At 38.2% G+C, this 20,467-nt stretch overlaps 1 protein-coding gene and 1 pseudogene across 13 annotated transcripts in view; one reads left to right on the top strand and one right to left on the bottom strand.

Annotated features, from left to right (window-relative positions):
- Positions 1-20,260, bottom strand: part of WNK1 (WNK lysine deficient protein kinase 1) — a 144,781-nt gene extending 124,521 nt beyond the window's left edge. For 5 of the 13 annotated variants that reach the window (XM_045196995.3, XM_045197056.3, XM_024566994.3 and 2 more), the window contains exon 1: positions 18,426-20,259. In XM_045196995.3, coding sequence (XP_045052930.1) covers positions 18,426-19,187 — 762 coding nt within the window. In that variant the 5' untranslated portion in view covers positions 19,188-20,259. Of the gene's footprint in view, positions 1-18,425 lie in introns of all 13 variants that reach the window. The other 8 variants (XM_045197135.3, XM_045197179.3, XM_024567071.3 and 5 more) reach the window with 3 other exon arrangements.
- LOC112311037 (large ribosomal subunit protein uL1 pseudogene) lies at positions 245-1,826 on the top strand (annotated as a pseudogene).
- Positions 20,261-20,467: the final 207 nt, after the last annotated feature.

Below are 20,467 nucleotides of genomic sequence, written 5' to 3'. Positions count from 1 at the left end.
GCTACCATGTAATATTAATATTTTTTTCATTGAGCAACTACGGTAAACTTTAATACTAAATATTTACTACTTGTCATTTCAAAAGAAATACCATACTTTATAGCAAGCTTAGCTTTCACTACTTCTCTTCAAATCAAGTATTAATATCATAATACTTAAAAAATTAACACAGTTAGGTAGTAATTCCATGGTAGGCCATACTAGCGCTATCTCAAAATCCTAGAGTATCTTTGGCCCAAAGTAACATAACTATCTAATTCCAAAACAAAACCTTGTATTTCATACAGAAATTAATCTAACTCCTCAGCTATTTAAAAACTGCAACTGAAAGGCACAGATGATTACTGATTTTATCAAATGAGAATAGTAACTAAAAATAACAATGCACATAATGGAATGAGTGTAATTCTAACTATGCACATAATTCTCAACAAATTGCAAAATAGTAGTAGTAAAAGGGTCATTTATTTAGTCCAATTTTTTATCTTCAACATTTCTGAATGAGCATCTACTCTGTGTGCCTAGGTCTTTGTAAACATTTTTTGGTCAACAATTATGACTCAAACACAGGATTACCAGTTACTTTTTCTGCATTTACTAAGCGAAAGAAGACAATCTGAAAAGGCTTCACATACTGCATGATCCCAACTACATGACATTCCGGAAAAGGCAAGGCAATGGAAACAGTAACAAAGCTTAGTGGCTGCCAAGGGTAAGGGTGAGAGAAGGATGAATATGATGTACCAATGTAGGTCCATCCTTGGTTTAAAAAAAATTACTGTTTTGGTGAATGATGTTGATAATGGGGGAGGCTGAGGCCAGCATGTGGGAGAGAGCATGAGTATGTGGGAAATCTCTGTACCTCCGTCTCAACTTTGTTGTACACTAAAACTGCTTTAAAAAATCTATCTTGCTCTTTTCCTGTTTTTGCAACACAAGGAACCATGAGCAGCAAAGTCTCCCAGGATACCATCTATGAGGTGGTGAGGGGATCCTGCACGGGAACCAGCGTAAGTGCCAGAAAGTTTATGTAGATTAGCTTGAAGAATGGTGATCCTTGGAAGGACAAACACTTCCTAGGCACTGTCAGGCCTAAATCCACTCCCAGCCCCAAGTTCTCTGTATGTGTTCTGGGGGACCAGCAGCACTGTGAGGAGGCCAAGGCCGTGGATATCCCCCATATAGAAATTGAGGCACTGAAGAAACTCAGCAAGAATTAGAAACTGGTCAAGAGGCTGGCCAAGAAGCATGATACCATTTCGGCTTCAGAGTTTCTGATCAAGCAGATCTCCCAAATCCTGGGCCCAGGCCTGAATAAGGCTGACAAGTTCCCTTCCTTGATGACCCACTATGAGAAATGGTGGCCAAAGTTAATCAAGTAAAGTACACCAGCAAGTTCCAGATGAAGAAGGTGTTGTGTCTGGCTGTGGCTGCTGGCCATGTGAAGATGACAGATGAGATTGTGTATACAACATCCACTGAAGCTGTCAATTTCCTGGTGCCATTGCTAGAAAGAATGGGCAGAACATCAGGGCTTTACACATGAAGAGCACCATGGGCAAGCCCTGGCGTCTGTACTAACGCACAGCTTAATAAACCATAGTGCTATAATTTTAAAAGAAAGTTATGTATTATGAAAAGAATATTGCATTGTCAACAGCCAATTCCAAGCACTGAAAAAGATTTGCCAAAAATATAACAAAGGAGTATTAATTTTGATGTGAAGAATTTATGAAAGCCCTGACCTGTGTGGCTCAGTTGGCTGGGCATTGTCCTGCAAAGCAAAAGGTTGCTGGTTGGATTCCCAGTCAGGGTACACGCTTGGGTGGTGGGTTCAGCCCCCAGTTGGGCATATTAGAGAGGCAACTAACCGATGTTTCTCTCTCACAATGATTTTTCTCTCCCTTTCTCCCTCCCTCCCCTCCTCTAAAAATAAATAAAATGTTTTTAAAAAATGAATTGATGAAAACTGATTAGGACAGAAAAGCACCTGAAATTAGACAAATTGTATCAAAAGACAAAAGAGGATATACAATTTGTTATCAAGCATATGGAGGAAAGTTCTGAAGAAATAAAATATAAACCAGTGAGAAATTTTTAAAGATAATATTGATAAATGGGGCACTGAAATAAGAACTCTCACTTGGGTCACTGAAAATACACTTCAGCATATTTCTTTTGGAGAACATTGTGACAATATATAAAAAGTATTTAAATGTTCATACTCTTAGAATCAATAAATCCATTTCTGAAATTTAATCCTAAGAAAACAGGTCTAAATCAGGGGTGTCCAACCTTTTGGCGTCTCTGGGCCACACTGGAAGAACAGTTGTCTTGGGCCACACATTAAATACACAAACATTAATGAAAACTGATGAGCAAAAAGAAGGTTTTAAGTAAATTTATGATCTTTGTGTAGGGCTGCATTCATAGCCATCCTATCCTGGGCTACATGCAGCCCATGGGCCGCAAGCTGGACGCAGTTTGAAACAGTGAAATCTGGGGTAGTAACTGTGTGTTGTTCACAAGGCAAGAGATAAACTGCTTTCCCCTTTTCCAAGCCTTTGTGGTCCCTAATCTTGGGGTTTTTTGTGTTATTTTAGAACCAGCAATTAGAAGGCAATTCCCTCAGCTAGCTTCTGTTAAAGAAAGCTCAGGCCCAAAGAGAAGAGTTCAGCTGGACTATACCCAGAGGCAGGGGATGGAAGGAATGAAGGAAATTTTAAGAGAAACTGGGGGAAAAGAAGAAAGGGATGAATCAATACCCTCACCCCACTGGGAGTTGTGGGGTGGTCCGGTGCGGGGAGGGGGCGGGGGGGGGGGGGGAGGGGGGGAGAATGATGGAGACAATAATGGTGAGAATTTCATTTTAAGAAAATTCTGCAAATTCTGCAAAAGGTACTCTGTAACTTGGCCTTCTAGAGAACTTTCCAGGCTTTCATAAATGAGCATGTCAATGACAAGCAATAGAGGTAGAAGAATGGAAAGCCCTTTCCTCATAACATTCTGGACTATATGAAGCTATCCAAGTATTTGTGCAGGGGAATAATGACCACCTAAATTAGGGGATAGCACAACACAGATTAAATTTTAGTAAAACAGGAATATAATATTTCATAGTTATAACCATACAGGTGAGACTCATGTCTACTGTATAATAATAGAAAAAATAACTTAATACTTGACAACACTGGGGATAAATTATGCTATTTCTGCATAAGGAACTATCATACAGCTATTAAAAGTACCTATATTAATTCTTATATTACAAAAAATTATAAAATTATCATCAAATAAGATTATACATAAGCCTATGATCCCAGCAGAACCTAAGTTCCATGAAGGTAGGGCTTTTTCCTCTATTTTCCATCTAAGACAGTACCTGATGCATAGGAGTTTAATAAATATCTGTGGAATAAATATAAGACCAATTTTGAGGTAGAGAGAGAAACAAAAGAAAAATATTCAAAAATGATACATCAGCACTGTCGTTTAGTGATGGATCTTTAGTGGGGTTATTTTAGTTTCTATTTTTCTCCTGTCTTCTGTCTCTTGAGTATATATACCTCTATAAAGGGGGGAAAAAAAACAATTAGGAAGTACTTCTCTTTAAGTGCATTAAGAATTTCCTATATTTTCAAAACATCTTTAGTATGATCTAGAGTAGAGTTAACGGAACACTTAAATAAAGGAAGCAGGTTTAAGTTATCTTACATGGATAGGAAGTGGAAAAAGCACACTAAGGCTTTTTCTCCCTGTAGTTTACTCAAAATACAAAACTAAACTTCCTCAAAGAACTTTCAATGTACTGATATTAAAAGTCCTAAAACTTGGTTTTTACTAAGTTTTCAATCAGTAACATGTTCTAAAAGCAAAGTATTGATCTAAAATATTCTGACCATGCATGAGGCAGTGAATGAACTTTCCATATAACTCTCTAAACTAAGACAAAAAATGAAAGAAATATTAAATTTTGCAATGTATCACCCATGACTTAAGATTCTGTTCAGAGTGATCCAATGCATCAATAATCAATTTCCAGGATTTAGTTGTAACTAATAATGGCATTTGTGGGCCAAACAATCTAATTAAAGTTCCTCTTACTGAAAATGAAAAAGAAACAATACATGCTGAAGTAGGAATTCAAGTGTTGTACATACTAACTTAAGATCAAAATTTTAGTTCAGAAACTGATGATGTCACACTATATGTGCAGTAATACAAAGTATCAAAAACAATTTGTTACCATATCCAAACATATTAAGTATTATAACTAAAATTTCAAAATTTTAGAAAATACACCAATTATGATTACAATATACAAACAGTATTTGTTGCTTCTTTTTAGTTTAAAACCTCAGATTTTCAAATGGGAAATGCTTTTCTATCAGTAAAACAGGCAAACTGTACCACCACACAATATGATCATAACTATAAAAACAAATCAAACGTGCAGAAATTAGACTATTACAAATGGTACCAATGCTCTTATCTCTGGATGAAAGGATTGATTGTAGGTTATTTTTATTTCCTCTTTCCCTCTAATTTCCCAAACTTTATAAAAATCTTTTGTTAAAAATGTTTCCACTACGGTAGAAATAAATGAAGTTTATAACTCAGGAAACTGAGTCAAAATCAAATTAACATGTAGCTCTAAACAATGACTATCAAAAGTCCATTCTATAAAAGGAAAGTAGGTTTCTGTGGACTTTACATTACTATTTAGAATTTGAAAAGCACTGTCTTGGCATCACAAATATTTTACAACTTTATTAAGGCAGTTAGCTGTATTCTCACTCCTTTCATCCTTATTTATTGTACAGAAACAATGAGTCCAAAAATTACTGTTTTGGAAAAACTTAATGAAAATCAACAGTTGAACTATAAATAGTGTCTTTTCATTAGCAAAAGATACCAAAAATCAACTTAACTTACCATATTTGGCTGTGTATAATGCGCAGTCTTTTGCCCGAATATTTCAGGGAAAAATAAGGATGTGCATTTTACATGGGTATAACAATTACATATCATGGATATGATACTGGGCATAATAATCCCATATAAAATGCACACAGAAATGTGGATGTACACTATACACAGGGAGTACGTTACACACAACAAAATACAGTACTTCTCAATATCATTAAAAGATAAATATGGGCCCTAAATTGGCTAACAAGTTTAAGGAACCACAATGGCCAGAAATTTTTAAAGAATATAAATAGGTGGGTGAGAGTGGTGGGGGGAAAATGGAGACAACTGTACTTGAACAATGAAAAAAAGAGAGAAAGAGAAAAAAACAACAAAAAAAGAACAATACACATTCTTTTCAAGCGTACATGTAACATTATACAATATAGGCCATATCAATTTAAACCATTATTCATACTGCTTTCCTTAAAATTCTAATGTAAGTAAAATAGGAACTGTTCTCTTTATACTGGCTGCTTTGAGATTTAGTTATGTTTTTCTCATATTCATGTCCAGCAAAATCTAAGCTTAAGAGTAAAAACTGCACTGGAAAAAATATATATAAATAAAGCAGCATGTTGACACATTCAATATACATTCAAAGATGCATTAGCAAATTATCTGAAATATAAAATAGCCAAAAATATGTACAAAATACCTCAAGATACTCTTTCGGCAACAACTAAAGCACTGAAGGGAAAGGAACATAAGAAATATTATTTCTGATACAGACATGCTAGTAAATAACCAAAGACAAGATAAAATTTTAGAGGACTAAATGCCAATTTCCATAATAATCAGGTATTAAAAGCATCAAAAACCAGTAAGAAAAAACTTTCAAAAACCCCACAAATTTGTGTTCAGCAATAGCAAAACAATTGCAGTTTGTAAAGAATGCCAATGAAAGAAACAACAAAAAGCAAGTTGCTAAAATATTTTTTAAAGTAGTAAATTTCATTTACTGCAGCATCAGTTCTTTTACTGCATTATCTTAACCAAATAGTCTAGGTCAGAGGTGGTCAACAGAAATATAATGTGAGGTATACATGCAGTTTTAAATTTTCAAGTAGCCACATTTTTAAAAGTAAAAAGAAAGAGATGAAATTAATAATATACCTATTTACTCAATATATCCAAACATTGTCTTCAACATGTAACTAATTTTTTAATTGGAATATTTTAACTGTTTTCATACTAAGTCTTCAAAATCCAGTACATATTTTACACATAGCATATCTCAACTTGAATGCTAAATTTTCATCAGAAAAACTTTAGAAAACAAATACTGCATTTGATACTAAGGCTAACAGCAGTTATCTGCACTTATTAGAAATGATTTCAAATGTGGGAGAAAGGAAAAAAATCTGTATTACTGCAATCTTTTCCTACAGTGACAAAGTCAGGTCAGTTTATATCACCTCTTTTCCCCTAAGGCTAAAAAAAAAAAAAAAGCCTTATTCCCCAAGCAGCAGAAAGAACTTAAAAGAACACACAGTAAATTAAGAGGAACTAAGACACTGGAGACTCTGAACTGACTTTACTCTCAACACTTTGACAACAAATGCATGTCTAAGTTTTCTATTCTCTGGACACCAAATGGGTGTCCTATAATTCAGTTCATTCCTGACACTAACTACCTGGAGTAAGCACAAAACCCGTAGCTTAAGGACTCAATCTCACAAGACTGCCCTGATTTCATATATCCCAGTAGAGTTGCCACCTATACTTCTAACTGACAAGCTATAAAATAAGGGTTCCCGTGACCCTCCCCCCATCTCAGGTTTGGTTATTTGTAGAGTGGCTCACAGAACTGAGGAATAGCAAAATGAAGAGATGCACAGGGCAAAGTATGGGAAGACTGTCACAGAATTGCCATGATCTCTCAACTATATCACCCTCTCAGCACTGTGATGTGTTCATCAACCTGGAAGCTCTCTGAGCTCCTTTGCTTAGGGTTTTTTATGGTGGTTTCATTACACAGGTATGGCTGATCAAATCATTAGCCATTAGTGACTGACTCAATCTCTAGCTCCTCTTCCCCTCTCTGGAGGCAGGGATGGGAATATGGCTGGAAGTTCCAACTCTGGTGATCAGTCCCTATACTGAAGCTATCTAACCACAACAGGAATATTTTGAAAAACTTCCCATATTTTGAGGTGAGCTCTTCGTGTACCCAAGTATGGATTACCCCTTGTATAATAGGGTACAGGATTGTCTGACTTCAAAGAACCATTTTAGTCTACAGAACATCCAGGAATCCAGGCCTATGAGATGATATACTTATTATTAGTCTCTGCTCGTGGGTACAGAGGCAAAGTATCAACAGACACTTTAAGAGTTTTACAAAATTTTTAGTACAAAGCCTTGCTACTTCCAGAAGAAAACTTCATTTATCTGGAAATCTTACTGGAGGGGAGGTAATATCTTATTCCCTTAACAATGCTGAATTAAATTTAACATTCCAGAGGATTTTAAGACATACTCATGAAACTTAAGTGAGATTTCTATTTGGATCTCAAACAAGAGAGCCAAATCCTTCTCAATAGTATATATAATATGTCAAAATAAACAGGAAAGAGAAGAAAAAAAGAGGTAACAAGATTTTTAAAAATCAAGGGGAAAATTCAGTTTATACTGTCAGTATCAAGAACTAAGCTAACAGCCCTGCTGGTGTGGTTCAGTTGGTTGGAGTGTAGTCCAGTACACCAAAAGGTTGTGGATTCAATTTTCCATCAGGGCACATTCCTAGGCTGTGGGTTCCATCCCTGGTCACAACACCTATGAGAGGTAACCAATCAATGTTTCCCTCTCACATGGATAATTCTCTCTCACTCACTCACTCTCCCTTTCTCTCTCTTTAAAATCGATGAACATAACAAACTATAACCTCAATCTCCAAAGTAATTAAAACTAAATCCTGTAGAAATTATACAATAACAATTAACATATCAACCTATTTATTGGTACTCCAATATCCTTAATTCTGCTTTCCTGGTGAGGAAAAAAGTAATACTGGTACCTAGAAGTTTTAGGAATTTAGAAATCCAATTAGTTCATACATTATAAAACTTGAAAATAAACAACCATCTTTATACATTAGATGTCATCTAAGGTCCACTGACAAAAATCCTACTAACACTACAGACATTCAAACTGCCTCTATTAGATGGAAATTTAATACACATAGACCACTACAAACATTATTCCTTCTCCTTAAAAACTCAAGTCTCAATAGAACATTCTCTACAGTAACCAATGTAAATAGCAAGTAAAAAACTTTGAACACACCAAGAAGTTAATAAAACAAACTTGCCATCTTTCTTCTTACAGAACCTACATGTGTACACTGGCTAAAATGCCGTTTTAGTGGAGATCTACACTCACATTTCATGAACTGTAAGTATAAAAGGTATAAAATGCTCAATGACAAGTTATAATTGCTAGAGAGCAAAAGGACTTAGAATTCCACTAGAATTCAAATTTTTCTTCCTGGTTTAACAGTCTTCTGTAATGGAAAGAACAAGGACTCAGATATACCATGTGATCTTAAATTTTTAAGCCTGAGTTAGTTTCCTCAAATATAAAATTGAGAAAATATCTGCCTTGCACTGTTGTAAGAATTACAAATAATATCCTGTGGGCAAAGAATTGTGCCTGTCACAAATAAGGGGCTCTTGTTAGGTAAGTATTAGTAATTATTAATAGTTTTCCAAATTAATTAGCAATAGGAACACTGCAAAAAGACAAGGCTTGAAGAAAATATATTCAGTATTTAGGCTTTCTGTTGTAGCAAAGTCCATTTTGACCATAATCTAGAATAGTATAATAATTCAGAACCTTCCTTATAATGGAATGACAACAAACCTGGTTGTTTCCTCAAATGACAAACAAGGATTATGATTTCAGAGATGCTCCATTTGTAAAGTATATATCAACCTAATGACATGCAAATGTAGCATAAATGCCAGAGATTATAGGAGAGAAAAACAAACTGTTTAAAAATCAGCACACTGCACCTAATGCTTAAGTGCGTATTCTATAAACTAGCTGATAAATGGCATAAAGTGTGAAATCTTATTTGGATTGAAATTACCCACAAAGAATAACCAAACACTACATTTCAATGCTTCAACTTTTAAAGACCTTTTCTTGATCACATGTCCACCTTACCCTAGATCCCGTCTCCTACTTACTCAATCTTTTTTGCTCTATGTTCATTCAAACTTATCTAAAGAAATTACCTACTCCTGCTTTCTCTACTTCTTAATCTTCCTCAGCTATTCCTTAAATCCACTGCAAATTTCTCATTCTTTTGTAACCGTTAAGATCACCAAGTATTTGGAGATGTGACATAATGTTAACCTTTGTCAATTCTGCATGCATATGTGAGTTTGTGATAACATCCTTTGTACATCTTTTCCAAAAAATGAAATGCTATTTTTTTCTTTATTACTAATACATGATACATGTTTTTAATGTGTAACCTAAGTTAAAAAGTACCACACTGTATATTCTTTAAGAAAAAAAAAAAGAACCATTTTATTTATTTATTTTTAGAGAGAGGGGAAGGAGGGAGAAAGAGAGGGAAAGAAACATCAATGTGTGGTTGCCTCTTGCACATCCCCCACTGGGGACCTGGCCCACAACCCAGGCATGTGCCCCAACTGGGAATCGAACCAGCGGCCCCTTGGTTCATAGGCCCACACACAATCCACTGAGCCACACCAGCCAGGGCTAAAGTACCACATTGTATATTCTTTATGGTGTATGAATTACATCTCAAAAAAGCTATTTTAAAATCACACAGAAACTCATGTCAAGATCTAGATACTGATTCCAACTGAACCTTCTACAATGATGGAAATGTTCTATATCTGTGCCATCTAACATGGTAGCCACATGTGGCTTTTGAACACTTGAAATGTGGCTATTGCAACTAAAGGGCTGAGTTTTTAAATTGTTTCAAAAAAATAAATTCCATTTTAATTTAAATTTAAAAAGCCACAAGTGCTAGTGAACAGTGCACAAATTTAGGATATTACCAGTTACTTATATCTATTTATGTACTTCTCCCTTACTCATCCTACTTCAGAAATCTAGCATATTACCAGTGACTTACATCTACTTAGGTGCTTCTGTTTTACTCACTCTTCCCTCTCTCTTTGGTAATCCTAAATTTTGTTGATAATGACTCAATAGCCAAATGTAATATACAATTTCAATAACCTAATCTCTACACTTCTTTTCTACTCCTTCAAAAATTCATTCTCAACAATTACTACCATGCAAATTGGACTTCTCTGCTATATTCTTTTCTTGAAATTTTATTCCCTTAATAATACCATTCTTTTAGTGTTCTATTGAATCTAATCCCTGGGCCCTTTTATCCTTTGCCCATCCATTCATTATGCCTGTTTTGCCCTAGGACCATCATTCCCCCACTGTCTCATCTATTTCTTTCTTTTGATATATACATATATACATCAAGAGAAAAAAAAAGGATATATATATATATACACACATATATGTTTATCTCCTCTTTTTAGATGATTTCATTTATTTCATTATTTCAGCTGACTAATATAGACATTTGGGAACCATCAGCCTCTAGCTCTACCTCAAACCTATTCTTTGAGGTTCAGTAATATAACCAACTGACATTTGAACTTCCTGGAGGTTTCACAAGTACCTAAAACTCAGTATCTTGAAAAAACAAAACCCCTACTCTTTCTTATTCCCTCCCTCAATTGACCATCATCTAGCCCCACCCTCTTATCCATCCTTCATTTTTCCTCCAAATCGAATCAATCACTAAACCCTACATATTATATCTCTTAAATATTGAAAGATGCCACTCCTGTATTAATGCCCTGGTTCAGGCCTAGAAATCTCATACTCATACACTGATAAACTTTGCATTCATTGTATTGTTTAAATCCATTCTTCACAATTATTAACCAAATCTAACCAATTTACTTCTTTGCTTACAATTCTTTAGCTACTCTCCACTACCTATAGCTGAGTATTTGTGTAGGAGGGGTGTGTGCAGAGTTCAAAAAGCATATAAATATGGTAATATTGCCTCAGAACACTTCAGCATGTAAAAAAGATGATCTGTTGCATTTCCCAAATCTACCTTAGTCCACAATGACCTACCAGTCCAAATAATGGGAGTATCCAAATAGAGATGAATGTATCAGGTTATTAACCTCAAAAATTAGTAGCCATGAAGATAGTGCTGTCATTATCCTAAGCAATCTATTTACTTCTATCTAAATAACAGAAAACGTGCACATTAATAATCATTTGATTCACTAATCAGTTTCATCTCTCACTGTTTGGTGTGTGTGTGTATGTTTGATTAACACATGACCATCTACCATGTACATACTGACAAAAAAAAAAAAAAGATTGTCTCCAAAAAACTGAACTTTGGCTGCACAAGATATCTACAGAAATAATCACTGTGGTTTTTTTTAACCCACCTGAATATATGACATACCATTAGATTTCCAAACACTCGTTCCTAAATTATTCTGACATTTCTTAAGAATTCTTGCCCTGGCTGGTGTGGCAGTGGATTGAGTGCTGGCCTGTACACCAAAGCATCATCTGTTTGATTCCCAGTCAGGGCACAAGCCTCGATTGTGGGCCACGTCCCAAGTTGGGGATGTGTGAGAGGCAACAGATCTATGTATCTCTCTCACAGTGATGTTTCTTTCCTCCCCTTCCCCTCTCTCTAAAAGTAAATAAATTTAAAAAATAAAAAATAAATTTAAAAAAGAATTTTTAAGCTTCTTCTCTGAGGAAACACCAAATGGTGAATGACACCAGTGCTGCAGGAGGCTCGGAGGCCTGGAGGCCCGAAGGCACTGGAATGGGAGGTCACAGTTGCTTCCAGGGAGGATTTGGCAGCAGCATCTGAGCCAAGGTCTTGGTGGGGACCTGGGGGACAGAGCTCATGGAGGCAAGAAAGAGGACAAGGAGTGAATCCCCTTCACCAAGCTGGTCCACCTGGTCAAGGACATGAAGATCATGTCTCTGGTAGAGATGTATCTCTTCTCCCCACTCATCAAGGAATCTGATATAATGACTTTTTCTGGGGGTATCCCTTAAGGAGAAGGTTTTGAAGACTGCCATGCAAAAGAAGACCTGCACTGGCCAGAAGAGCCAGTTGAAGGCATTTATGTAGTCCCACTGGGGGCTACAATGTACTGTTAGTGCGGGTTTTAAGTGCTCCAAGAAGGTAGCCACTGCTATTACAGGGACCATCATCCTGGCCAAACCCTCTATTGTTCCTGTGAGTGAGGCTACTGGGGAAACAAGATCCGCAAGCCCCACAACATCCCCTGCAAGAAGACTGACCTCTGTGACTCTGTGCTGGTGTGTCTCATCCCCACCCCCCGGGGTACTGGCTTTGATGCCTTCTCCAAAACCTAAAGCTATTTCACCCCTGACCTCTGGAAAGAGACCATGTTCACCAAATCTCCCCATCAGGAATTCACTGACCATCCTGTAAAGACCCACACTAGAATTTCTGTGCAGAGGACTCAGACTCCAGCTGTAGCCACCACATAGTTTTATACAAGAAACATAAAGTGAATTAAGCCTATTAAAAAAAAAAAAAAAGGATCCTTAAATTCCTGGAAAAACTATTTGCTCATGATGAAAACAGCTTATCTAATGATTCTTCTCTAAAAATCATTAAGCATATTCATTTAGCGTAGGATATTTAATAAGTTAATCTTGCAATGCCAGATTAAAAGTAAATTCTATATGAAATCCCATCTGAAAAATCTAAATTTAAATTAAGGTGGAGATATTATATGATCAATTAAATCAACCACAAAACCAAGTGAATTACTGAGTTTTCCTCTCATGTACATTGTATCGATAACCAATCTTTTTAAAAATCACATACAAAATGAAGTTTGCCACCTGTCAAAGGCATTGTCCTTGTACAAATAAAAACACTCCTAAGAAGAGTTTCTGGTAATTTCTCTTCAGTCTGAAAAGCTACTTCCCTTTTGTTTTAAAAAAGGCGAAAGATTTATACGATCTGAAGAAAAACCAGAGTATCCCCTTTTGTCTTAAGATTAGATAAAATTCCTAAGCTGACAAAGCAAAAAGCTCCTAAAACCCAACTTTAATTAAGATGTTTTAAATAATCAAGTTGTAACATGTGACAACTTACGGCCTTTAAAGGATTTTTTAAAGCACCATCATCCTTTCCTTATATTGTACGTAACACTTTACAATTTTCGAAAGTACCTTCATAAATATTTCAGTTGATCCTCAACAATCTTATTAAGTCAGTAAGACATATTACTCACAAGTCATCATAACAGATTAAGTTCCTTAACTCAAGGTTAGGTAATTGGATAACCTAGAACCCACGTGTTCTTTCTTGGACATCTTTCCCATTATATAGCACTGTATGATACCATATTGAACTCTCCCAACACAAGATTAGAGAATCTGCTGTGGACCAAAGAAAGGCAAGGAATATGCATGAAACCCTGAGATCTATAACTATTTCTAAGTTGATAACAGAAAACAATTAATTTTTATTAAAGTATATTGAGTCCTGGAGAGATAGCTCAGGTTAGAGCATTGTTCCCAATATGCCAAGGTTGTGGGTTTGATCTCTAGTCAGGGCACATACAAGAAGCAACCAATGAATGCATAAATAAATGGAGTAACAAATCGATGTTTCTCTCTCTCCACCTCTATCTAAATATCAATAAAATTTTTAAAAATAAAGTAAATAAAGTACATTGAGTACCTACATATATCTTCAGAGAGCTCAAAAACTAGTGGAATAGACAAAAAAGGTAAATTGTTTAAAATCAATTTAAGGAATATTATAAGAATGATCCCAAAAGGAAAAGATTTTAGCAAATTCTGGAAACTGGTAATTCAGAAAGACTGGCATTTGGGAAAGTGACAGCTTGTGAAATTAGAAAGCTAGACAGAAAACAGGTAAGGGAATTTGAAAGCACTGATGACTCCATGTTCAATTCCAAATATCCTCCTACAAGAATGGAAGCAACAGTAAGAGTTTCACTACATGACTTTTCAAGCATGAATGTAAACAAATCAAACAAAACTTTCATAGACACCTCAAAAAGGCAGATTAAAAGAGATGCTTTATCATCAGTTAATATTTATATCCCAGGCCCTGTCCTAAATGGTTGATATGCACATATATATGCACATGTACACACATGTGTGTACATGTACATATAAATTCATTTAACCATCACAACTCTATAAAATAGGTACTTACTACATTCTATTAAGAGATAAAAAAAACTAGCACAGAAGTTGCTCACAGTGACACAAATATTAGCTAAACCAGGCAGTTTAGTTCTTAAGCACTATGTTTTACTGCAGAAAAATAGTGCCCTCTTCAAATCTAAATTCAGGTCATGCTACTAAGTCTTACCCATTCCTGCAGTCTAGATTGGTCCTATATTTAAAAAGAAAAAAAGAACACAAGTAAAATGCAAGATACTAAAAATAAGTAAATATAAAGAACATACACTAAAACTTAATAACTATAATCATCATTAACATTCTCAGAAATTGTTATTTCTGCATAACTTCTCCCGCTGTTTTTCCAGCTCTATCTAAAAAACTTAAAAGCTACCAGGAAACCCAAATATCAGGTTTAAGATGATTTCTGAAACTGAGGGCCTGGTTTTAGTTGATTGTTTCCCTAGGGTTTAACTCAGATGATTTTTCAAATCATCACAGTCTTGCACTAAATTCTGAATGTCAAGAAACAAACTTAGTCACCAGGCAACAATAGATTCCTAATTTGTTTTACAAAAGAAACACTTTCCAAGTTCTTACAATAAGAACAACTGTGATACTGAAAGTAAAAAAAAAAAAGTTAAATACAAGAAAAGGAAAACATATATATAAACCCCTAAAACTAAGTAAGAACTAACTACATCACTAAAAATCTAAAATGTAATTCTCAATTCCTGTACCACAGAGGTTACTTCCTGAAGCAATAAATCTACATATATTTTAAATCAAATTTTACCTAACCAAAATTATCCTGTCTTTAATTCTATTGTGCCCTGTTTAGAAGTGACAAAAGATTTACTTCAAACAAATTACCAAACATTCTTTGATCTACATAGCAGCTACCCTTGAGTTATCTCAATTTGCCCATACTCCACAAGGGACTCAGAATTTAAAACAAACCAAAACTCCAAAGACTATTCCCTGAAACCTAGTTCCTGGGACTGCAAATTCTCTCCTAAAAAAACAAGAAACATGGCACAAACGTAAAAAGTAAAGGTAAAAACAATCCTCAGTTGCAAATGGAAAGATTCAGTTCTATTAGTTATTTTAAGAGCTATAGCAAAGAAATAAATTATGGTTTCTTAATCATAGAATCACATCCCATTTCTGAAGAACAGTTAAACTTTTTATAAGACATTAATACTATATGCCTACACTGAGACATAAGCCTTAACTTAATAAAAACCAGAGAAAAGCAAGCACTAAGTATATTGGAGCTTCAACAAAATTTATAGTATGACCTCTCCTTTCGGGTGGATATGGAGACAATCTCATCGATACAGAAAATGAATATATCAAGTGTACTCTGTATTTAGAAGCAACTTGGGGAGAGAAGTATGTAAAGTAAATTATTCTTAAATCTATCAATAAGTTTTCTTAAAGCTAATCATGCTGTTTCTTAAAAATAAGATCCTTCCTAGAATAGCAATGTAAACTCTGCAAAGTCCAGTCTAACCTTTTCTTACCAAAGGCACATCATTTGCCTAATAAAACCAGGTAAAGAAAGTTGCAAATTAAAAGATCTGTTATAACTTACGATCCTGTGGAATCAAAACATTGCCTATGTATTATTTAAAGAATTGATACTTGCTTTAATAGACAGCTATGCAAACTGTGACTCTAAAATAAGCTTGATGGAAACAAGTTTGATTTATACATTCCATACTTACCCATTTCTCCACTGGAAGTGATAAAATCAATAACATCAGAAGTCACAAATCTGACGTTTTCCGTATGAAAACAGCATTGTTTCATTTGAGATGTACTAATTAGCCAACTACTAAACTACAAAATGCTCTACCATTTCCCAAATTATTAGGTCCTAACCAGTTTAATTTGTGTTCTTTACTAACCTAAGCAAATCATTTACCCGCTCTATGATTTCAGATTCATTCTTTCTTTATTTCAAATAAGTGGGCAACATAACCTAAGATTTCTTCCAGTTTTAATACACTTAGACTTTTAATTCAACAAATGAACACAATACTTCTCCTGTCTTCCTACAGGAAAACATGTATATTAGACGTGTACACCTAGTGAAAAGAGGTTTCCTTTCTTCTCAATACTTTAGTAATCCCTTGGCTTGTTCTTTAAATTTGGATTCTCCCCCTGCCCTGCCCCCACAAATCCTCAAATACTAACTTACTGAATAGGTTACTTGGCAAATGTCTTGGTCAAAAAAACAAAAACACTGCCCACCTACTGCTATAAAGGATCCTGGGGCTGGAATAATTATGCTTTTAACAAACAAAATGAAAAATTATATTAGCAGGGTTAAATGACATTTGGAGTGCTAAACCAGGGTACCACTTAATGAGCTAGAGGGTCTGCAACCAAATCCTAATATTCTTTAGTTTGACCACATCATTCCTAGACACAGAACAAAAATGCAAAAAGTCATGAGTTCTAAGAAAAACTAGGTGCTTAGACAAAATTCTTACTGTGACATTAGACAAGCTGAGTTTTTTCCACTGTACTATTAGTTTCAAGACAGAAAATTATCAGAAAATCCCAGGTGATAAAAACAAACGCATAGACGTCTTCAAAGTTAATTGAAACTACCAAAATTAATCCACAACATTTACTTGGGTCCAGTCTTAAGAGGGTTAGGTAACCAATTAATGAAAAAAAATTGTTAAAAACCACCTATTCAAATATGAAACCATAACAGAAGAATAAAATCCAGAATCAGTAGCAATAGGCACCCTAGGTACAAAAAAGAAATACGTGTATGCCTGTAAACAAAATTTTTGCCTGTAAGCCAAAAGAAATCAGACCTAAGTTTTTGAGTAAGACTGACCAACGGAAACAAAATTATAGTTTAAGTTTAAAAAAAAAAAAAAAAGATCTGCCAACACCTTTCTAACCCTAAACCCCTACAAAATTTGAGTAGTTATTTCACAATGCCTTACAGGTTCCATCATTAAAGTAAAACCTAAGAAATCATGTTCTAAAGAACTTGTCAGTTTTTAAATTTACTTCCTTCCACATGTTGAGTTAATTTCCCTTCACATTTGATATGGCCTTGGGTCATTTGGAAAGTGACAAAGAATTAAGTATTATTAGCATGGGTAAAACAAAATTTCTAGATCATTCAGTTACTTTCATATCCTATTTCAGTGTTGTCCATTTTCCTGGTGAGAAGAATATGGATAATGGCATTCTTCATGTATGATACAGCTGACTTTTTCATTCAGTGTTACTCTGCTTCTTCCAACCTGTGTTCACTTCCTACTGAGGAAATCAAGCTGCTACAGTTCAAGCAACAAGTAGCTCAAACCCATCTATTTAAACCTAGAATATACCTGTCAACCAGAATGACACACCATTATTTACATCATGAAAACCTCCCTGAGAGGTTAAAAAGGAAGCATTGTGACTCCTATAGGCTCTTGGAAAATCTGGCTTAAAAACCTTCTATAACAAAATTAAAACAATAGTAACACAACTCTCAAAACACTTAAGACAGTTTTGTGTGGACTCCTACTTTTCACTGTATAGTGAATGGTCTGAAGACAAACATACTAGTTTCAATTGACAATGTCAACTCACTGCCAGCTACCATAAGGCTTAATTAAGCATCATTAGGAGGTACAATATCAAAGACTTATTGTACCTTACTAGTCCCAAAGTATTTAGCAGAAAAGAACATCTTTTTTTATAGTAGTTATTATTAAGCGCCTGTGCAACCACCAAGATATAGCCAAAGGAAGGTCACTCGTGAACAAGGTCGTTCTTATTTAAAAAGAAAGCCTGATCTCAGGGATGGAAATATGCATGTAACACACCAGCAGCTCATCATCGCAGAGCATCGATGAAAGTGAAATGTGCAAGTCAAGAAGACTGTACTTTACTAACTCAAAATCCTCCCCACTAATTCCAAGTTTCCTTCCATACACTATAACAAGTAGGCAATGCTTTTGTACCGACGATTTCCCTAGCAACAAATCTCGTTGTCTATCAATAACTCCTGGTACGTGCGGCAAAATCTAGTTTAAATCTCTTTTCAAAAGTTGGCCTCCTACTCAGAGCGAACAGTTAGAGAAAGACAAGTAAAGGGTAAACTCAATAAACTAGCTTAAACGAGCCACATTTGAGATTCAAACTACCGTAAAATAAAGTAGGCGGGGCTATACCTGCAGTTCACACCAGGCGACCTCCACAGTGGTTTCAGTGTCCAGTCCTTTGTAGACTGTCTTAAAGGAGCCTCTGCCAATTTCGATGTCAAATTTGAGAAAGCGGCCATCATTGGACATTCCCACGGCCTGGGTCTCCAGCTCTTCGATATCATCCTGTTGCTGGCTACGTTCCTCTTGAGGTTCCTTGGCGCTGCCGCCACCGCTGCCGCTCCTCGCGGATGGAGGCTCCTCTTTACTCCCCACATGGTCCGGCTGGGAAACTTGGCGGTCTCTGCTGGTACTGCTGGGGGCAGTCGTGGCCGCAGGGCCCGCGGAGGCGGGTTCCCTAGGGGCAGCAACTGCGGCGGGAGGCTGCTGGGCTACCTGGGCAGCGGTGGTAGCGGTCAATGTCTCTTCGCGGTGGGGCTCTGGTGGAGTACTCTGCGGACCCACCGCGGCGACGCTGGGCTGAGGGAAAGAAAGCGGGAGGCCGGGCAATTCCAACGCAGTGGTGTTGGAGTCGCAGATGACGCTGCGACGAAAGAAGCGATGCTCGGTGGTGGTGGTGGTCGCGGCCGCCCCACGACTGTCCTTGTCCATAGTGTGGCGGCGACGCCGGTACTCCTCAGTCCTGCCAGTTCCTGCGTCGGTCCCCGAAGTGCCCAGTTTCTCCCCCACAGAGGAATCGGAGCTGGAGCCATTCTTGGGGGAAGGCGCCGGCGGCGAGAGGAACAGGGAGCTCGGCGTGCCGCTCTGTTTCTCTGAGGTGCCGCCAGACATGGTCGGTCCGCTGGAGCGAGGCGAGCCGGCTAGAATTTGTGAATGAAAAGATGAGGGGCCAACCCAGAAGCGGTGAAGGTCGGCAGGTTCCGCTGCGACGGCTCCCGTTCCCGGCGGGTTCGGATCAAACCGGACGACTCCTCACTCAGCACTGACAAGTCACCCCGGAGGCAAGGCGGGACACGAGGCCCAGCTGCGACGGCTGCTTCAGCTCACAAGGCGGGCTCGTCGGCGGGCGATCGAGGAGCTGAGCCACCGGGGTTAGCGCCTCGCGACCCGCATCCATCCTGCGGCAAGCGGCGGCCAGGAAGGCTGTAGCAGCTGAAGCGCCGCAGTCATAAGGGGCAGGGCAAGGAGCCGGCACCGAGTAGAAGCGGATGCGGCGGATGCGGCGGCTGCAGCGGCTGCTCCAGCTCCCCGCCGCCGCCGCGCCGCGGGCTGGGCGGGCTAGGCCCGGAGGGCGGCCGCAACGCGAGGAAAGGACTAGTACCGACTCCCGAGCGGTGGCAGCTCCAGGGCCAAAAAGAGTGGGAGGGGCCGAGGATGGCCGGGTAGGGCCGGGCCCGGAGGCTCCCGGACAGTCAGTCGGTCGCCGCCTCCCAAACGCGCCCCCAGCGAGAGGCACCAGTCTCACAAGGCGTCCATCGCCCGGATGTGAAGGGTCGAAGCCTCGAAGCCTCCGAGCCTGAGGAGCGGGCCCCCCCCTTCCCCGAGGCCTCCCCGCCCGCCCCGGGCTTGGCAAACCCCCGTCTCCTCCCGGGCCGGTTGCCGGGGGCTGACAGAGGGAGGGAACGGTGGGGAGGGAACGGTGGGGAGGGGAGGGCCGCTCAGCGCGGGGCCCGAGCTCCGCTGCTTCTCTGGGCCGAGAGCAGAGGAGACCGAGAGGACTGGGTGAAGGGGGATTGGGAAAGAAAAGAGTAGTCACCCCAACAGGCGCCTTCTGTCACCGAAGACGGGGGTGCAAAGTGGTCGAGGGTGAGGAGCCGCGTCCGCCGGAGAAACTCGCCGCGCTAAATGGCGCCGGGAGTCTGAAGTCTCCACACAGCCCGCTTGGACCCCGCCCCCCACCGCCTGGGGCAACCCCACCCCCACCCCCTCCCCCACCTCACTCTCGGGGCTCTCGCGCAGGCGTGCCAGTACCGAGGCTCCTGGGACTTGTAGTTTACTCTTTCAAGAAATGAAAGGGGCTCTGGAGAAAGGAGCCTACGACTTCCATGATGCTCGGCAGCTGCTCTAATTGCATGCCTCATGGGAATTGTAGTTTCGTTTTGGAAAACCGC

Source organism: Desmodus rotundus, chromosome 3 (genome assembly GCF_022682495.2).
Source record: "Desmodus rotundus isolate HL8 chromosome 3, HLdesRot8A.1, whole genome shotgun sequence".
In the NCBI taxonomy this organism is placed as follows: Eukaryota; Metazoa; Chordata; class Mammalia; order Chiroptera; family Phyllostomidae; genus Desmodus; species Desmodus rotundus.
This window is presented reverse-complemented; position numbering and strand designations above follow the sequence as displayed.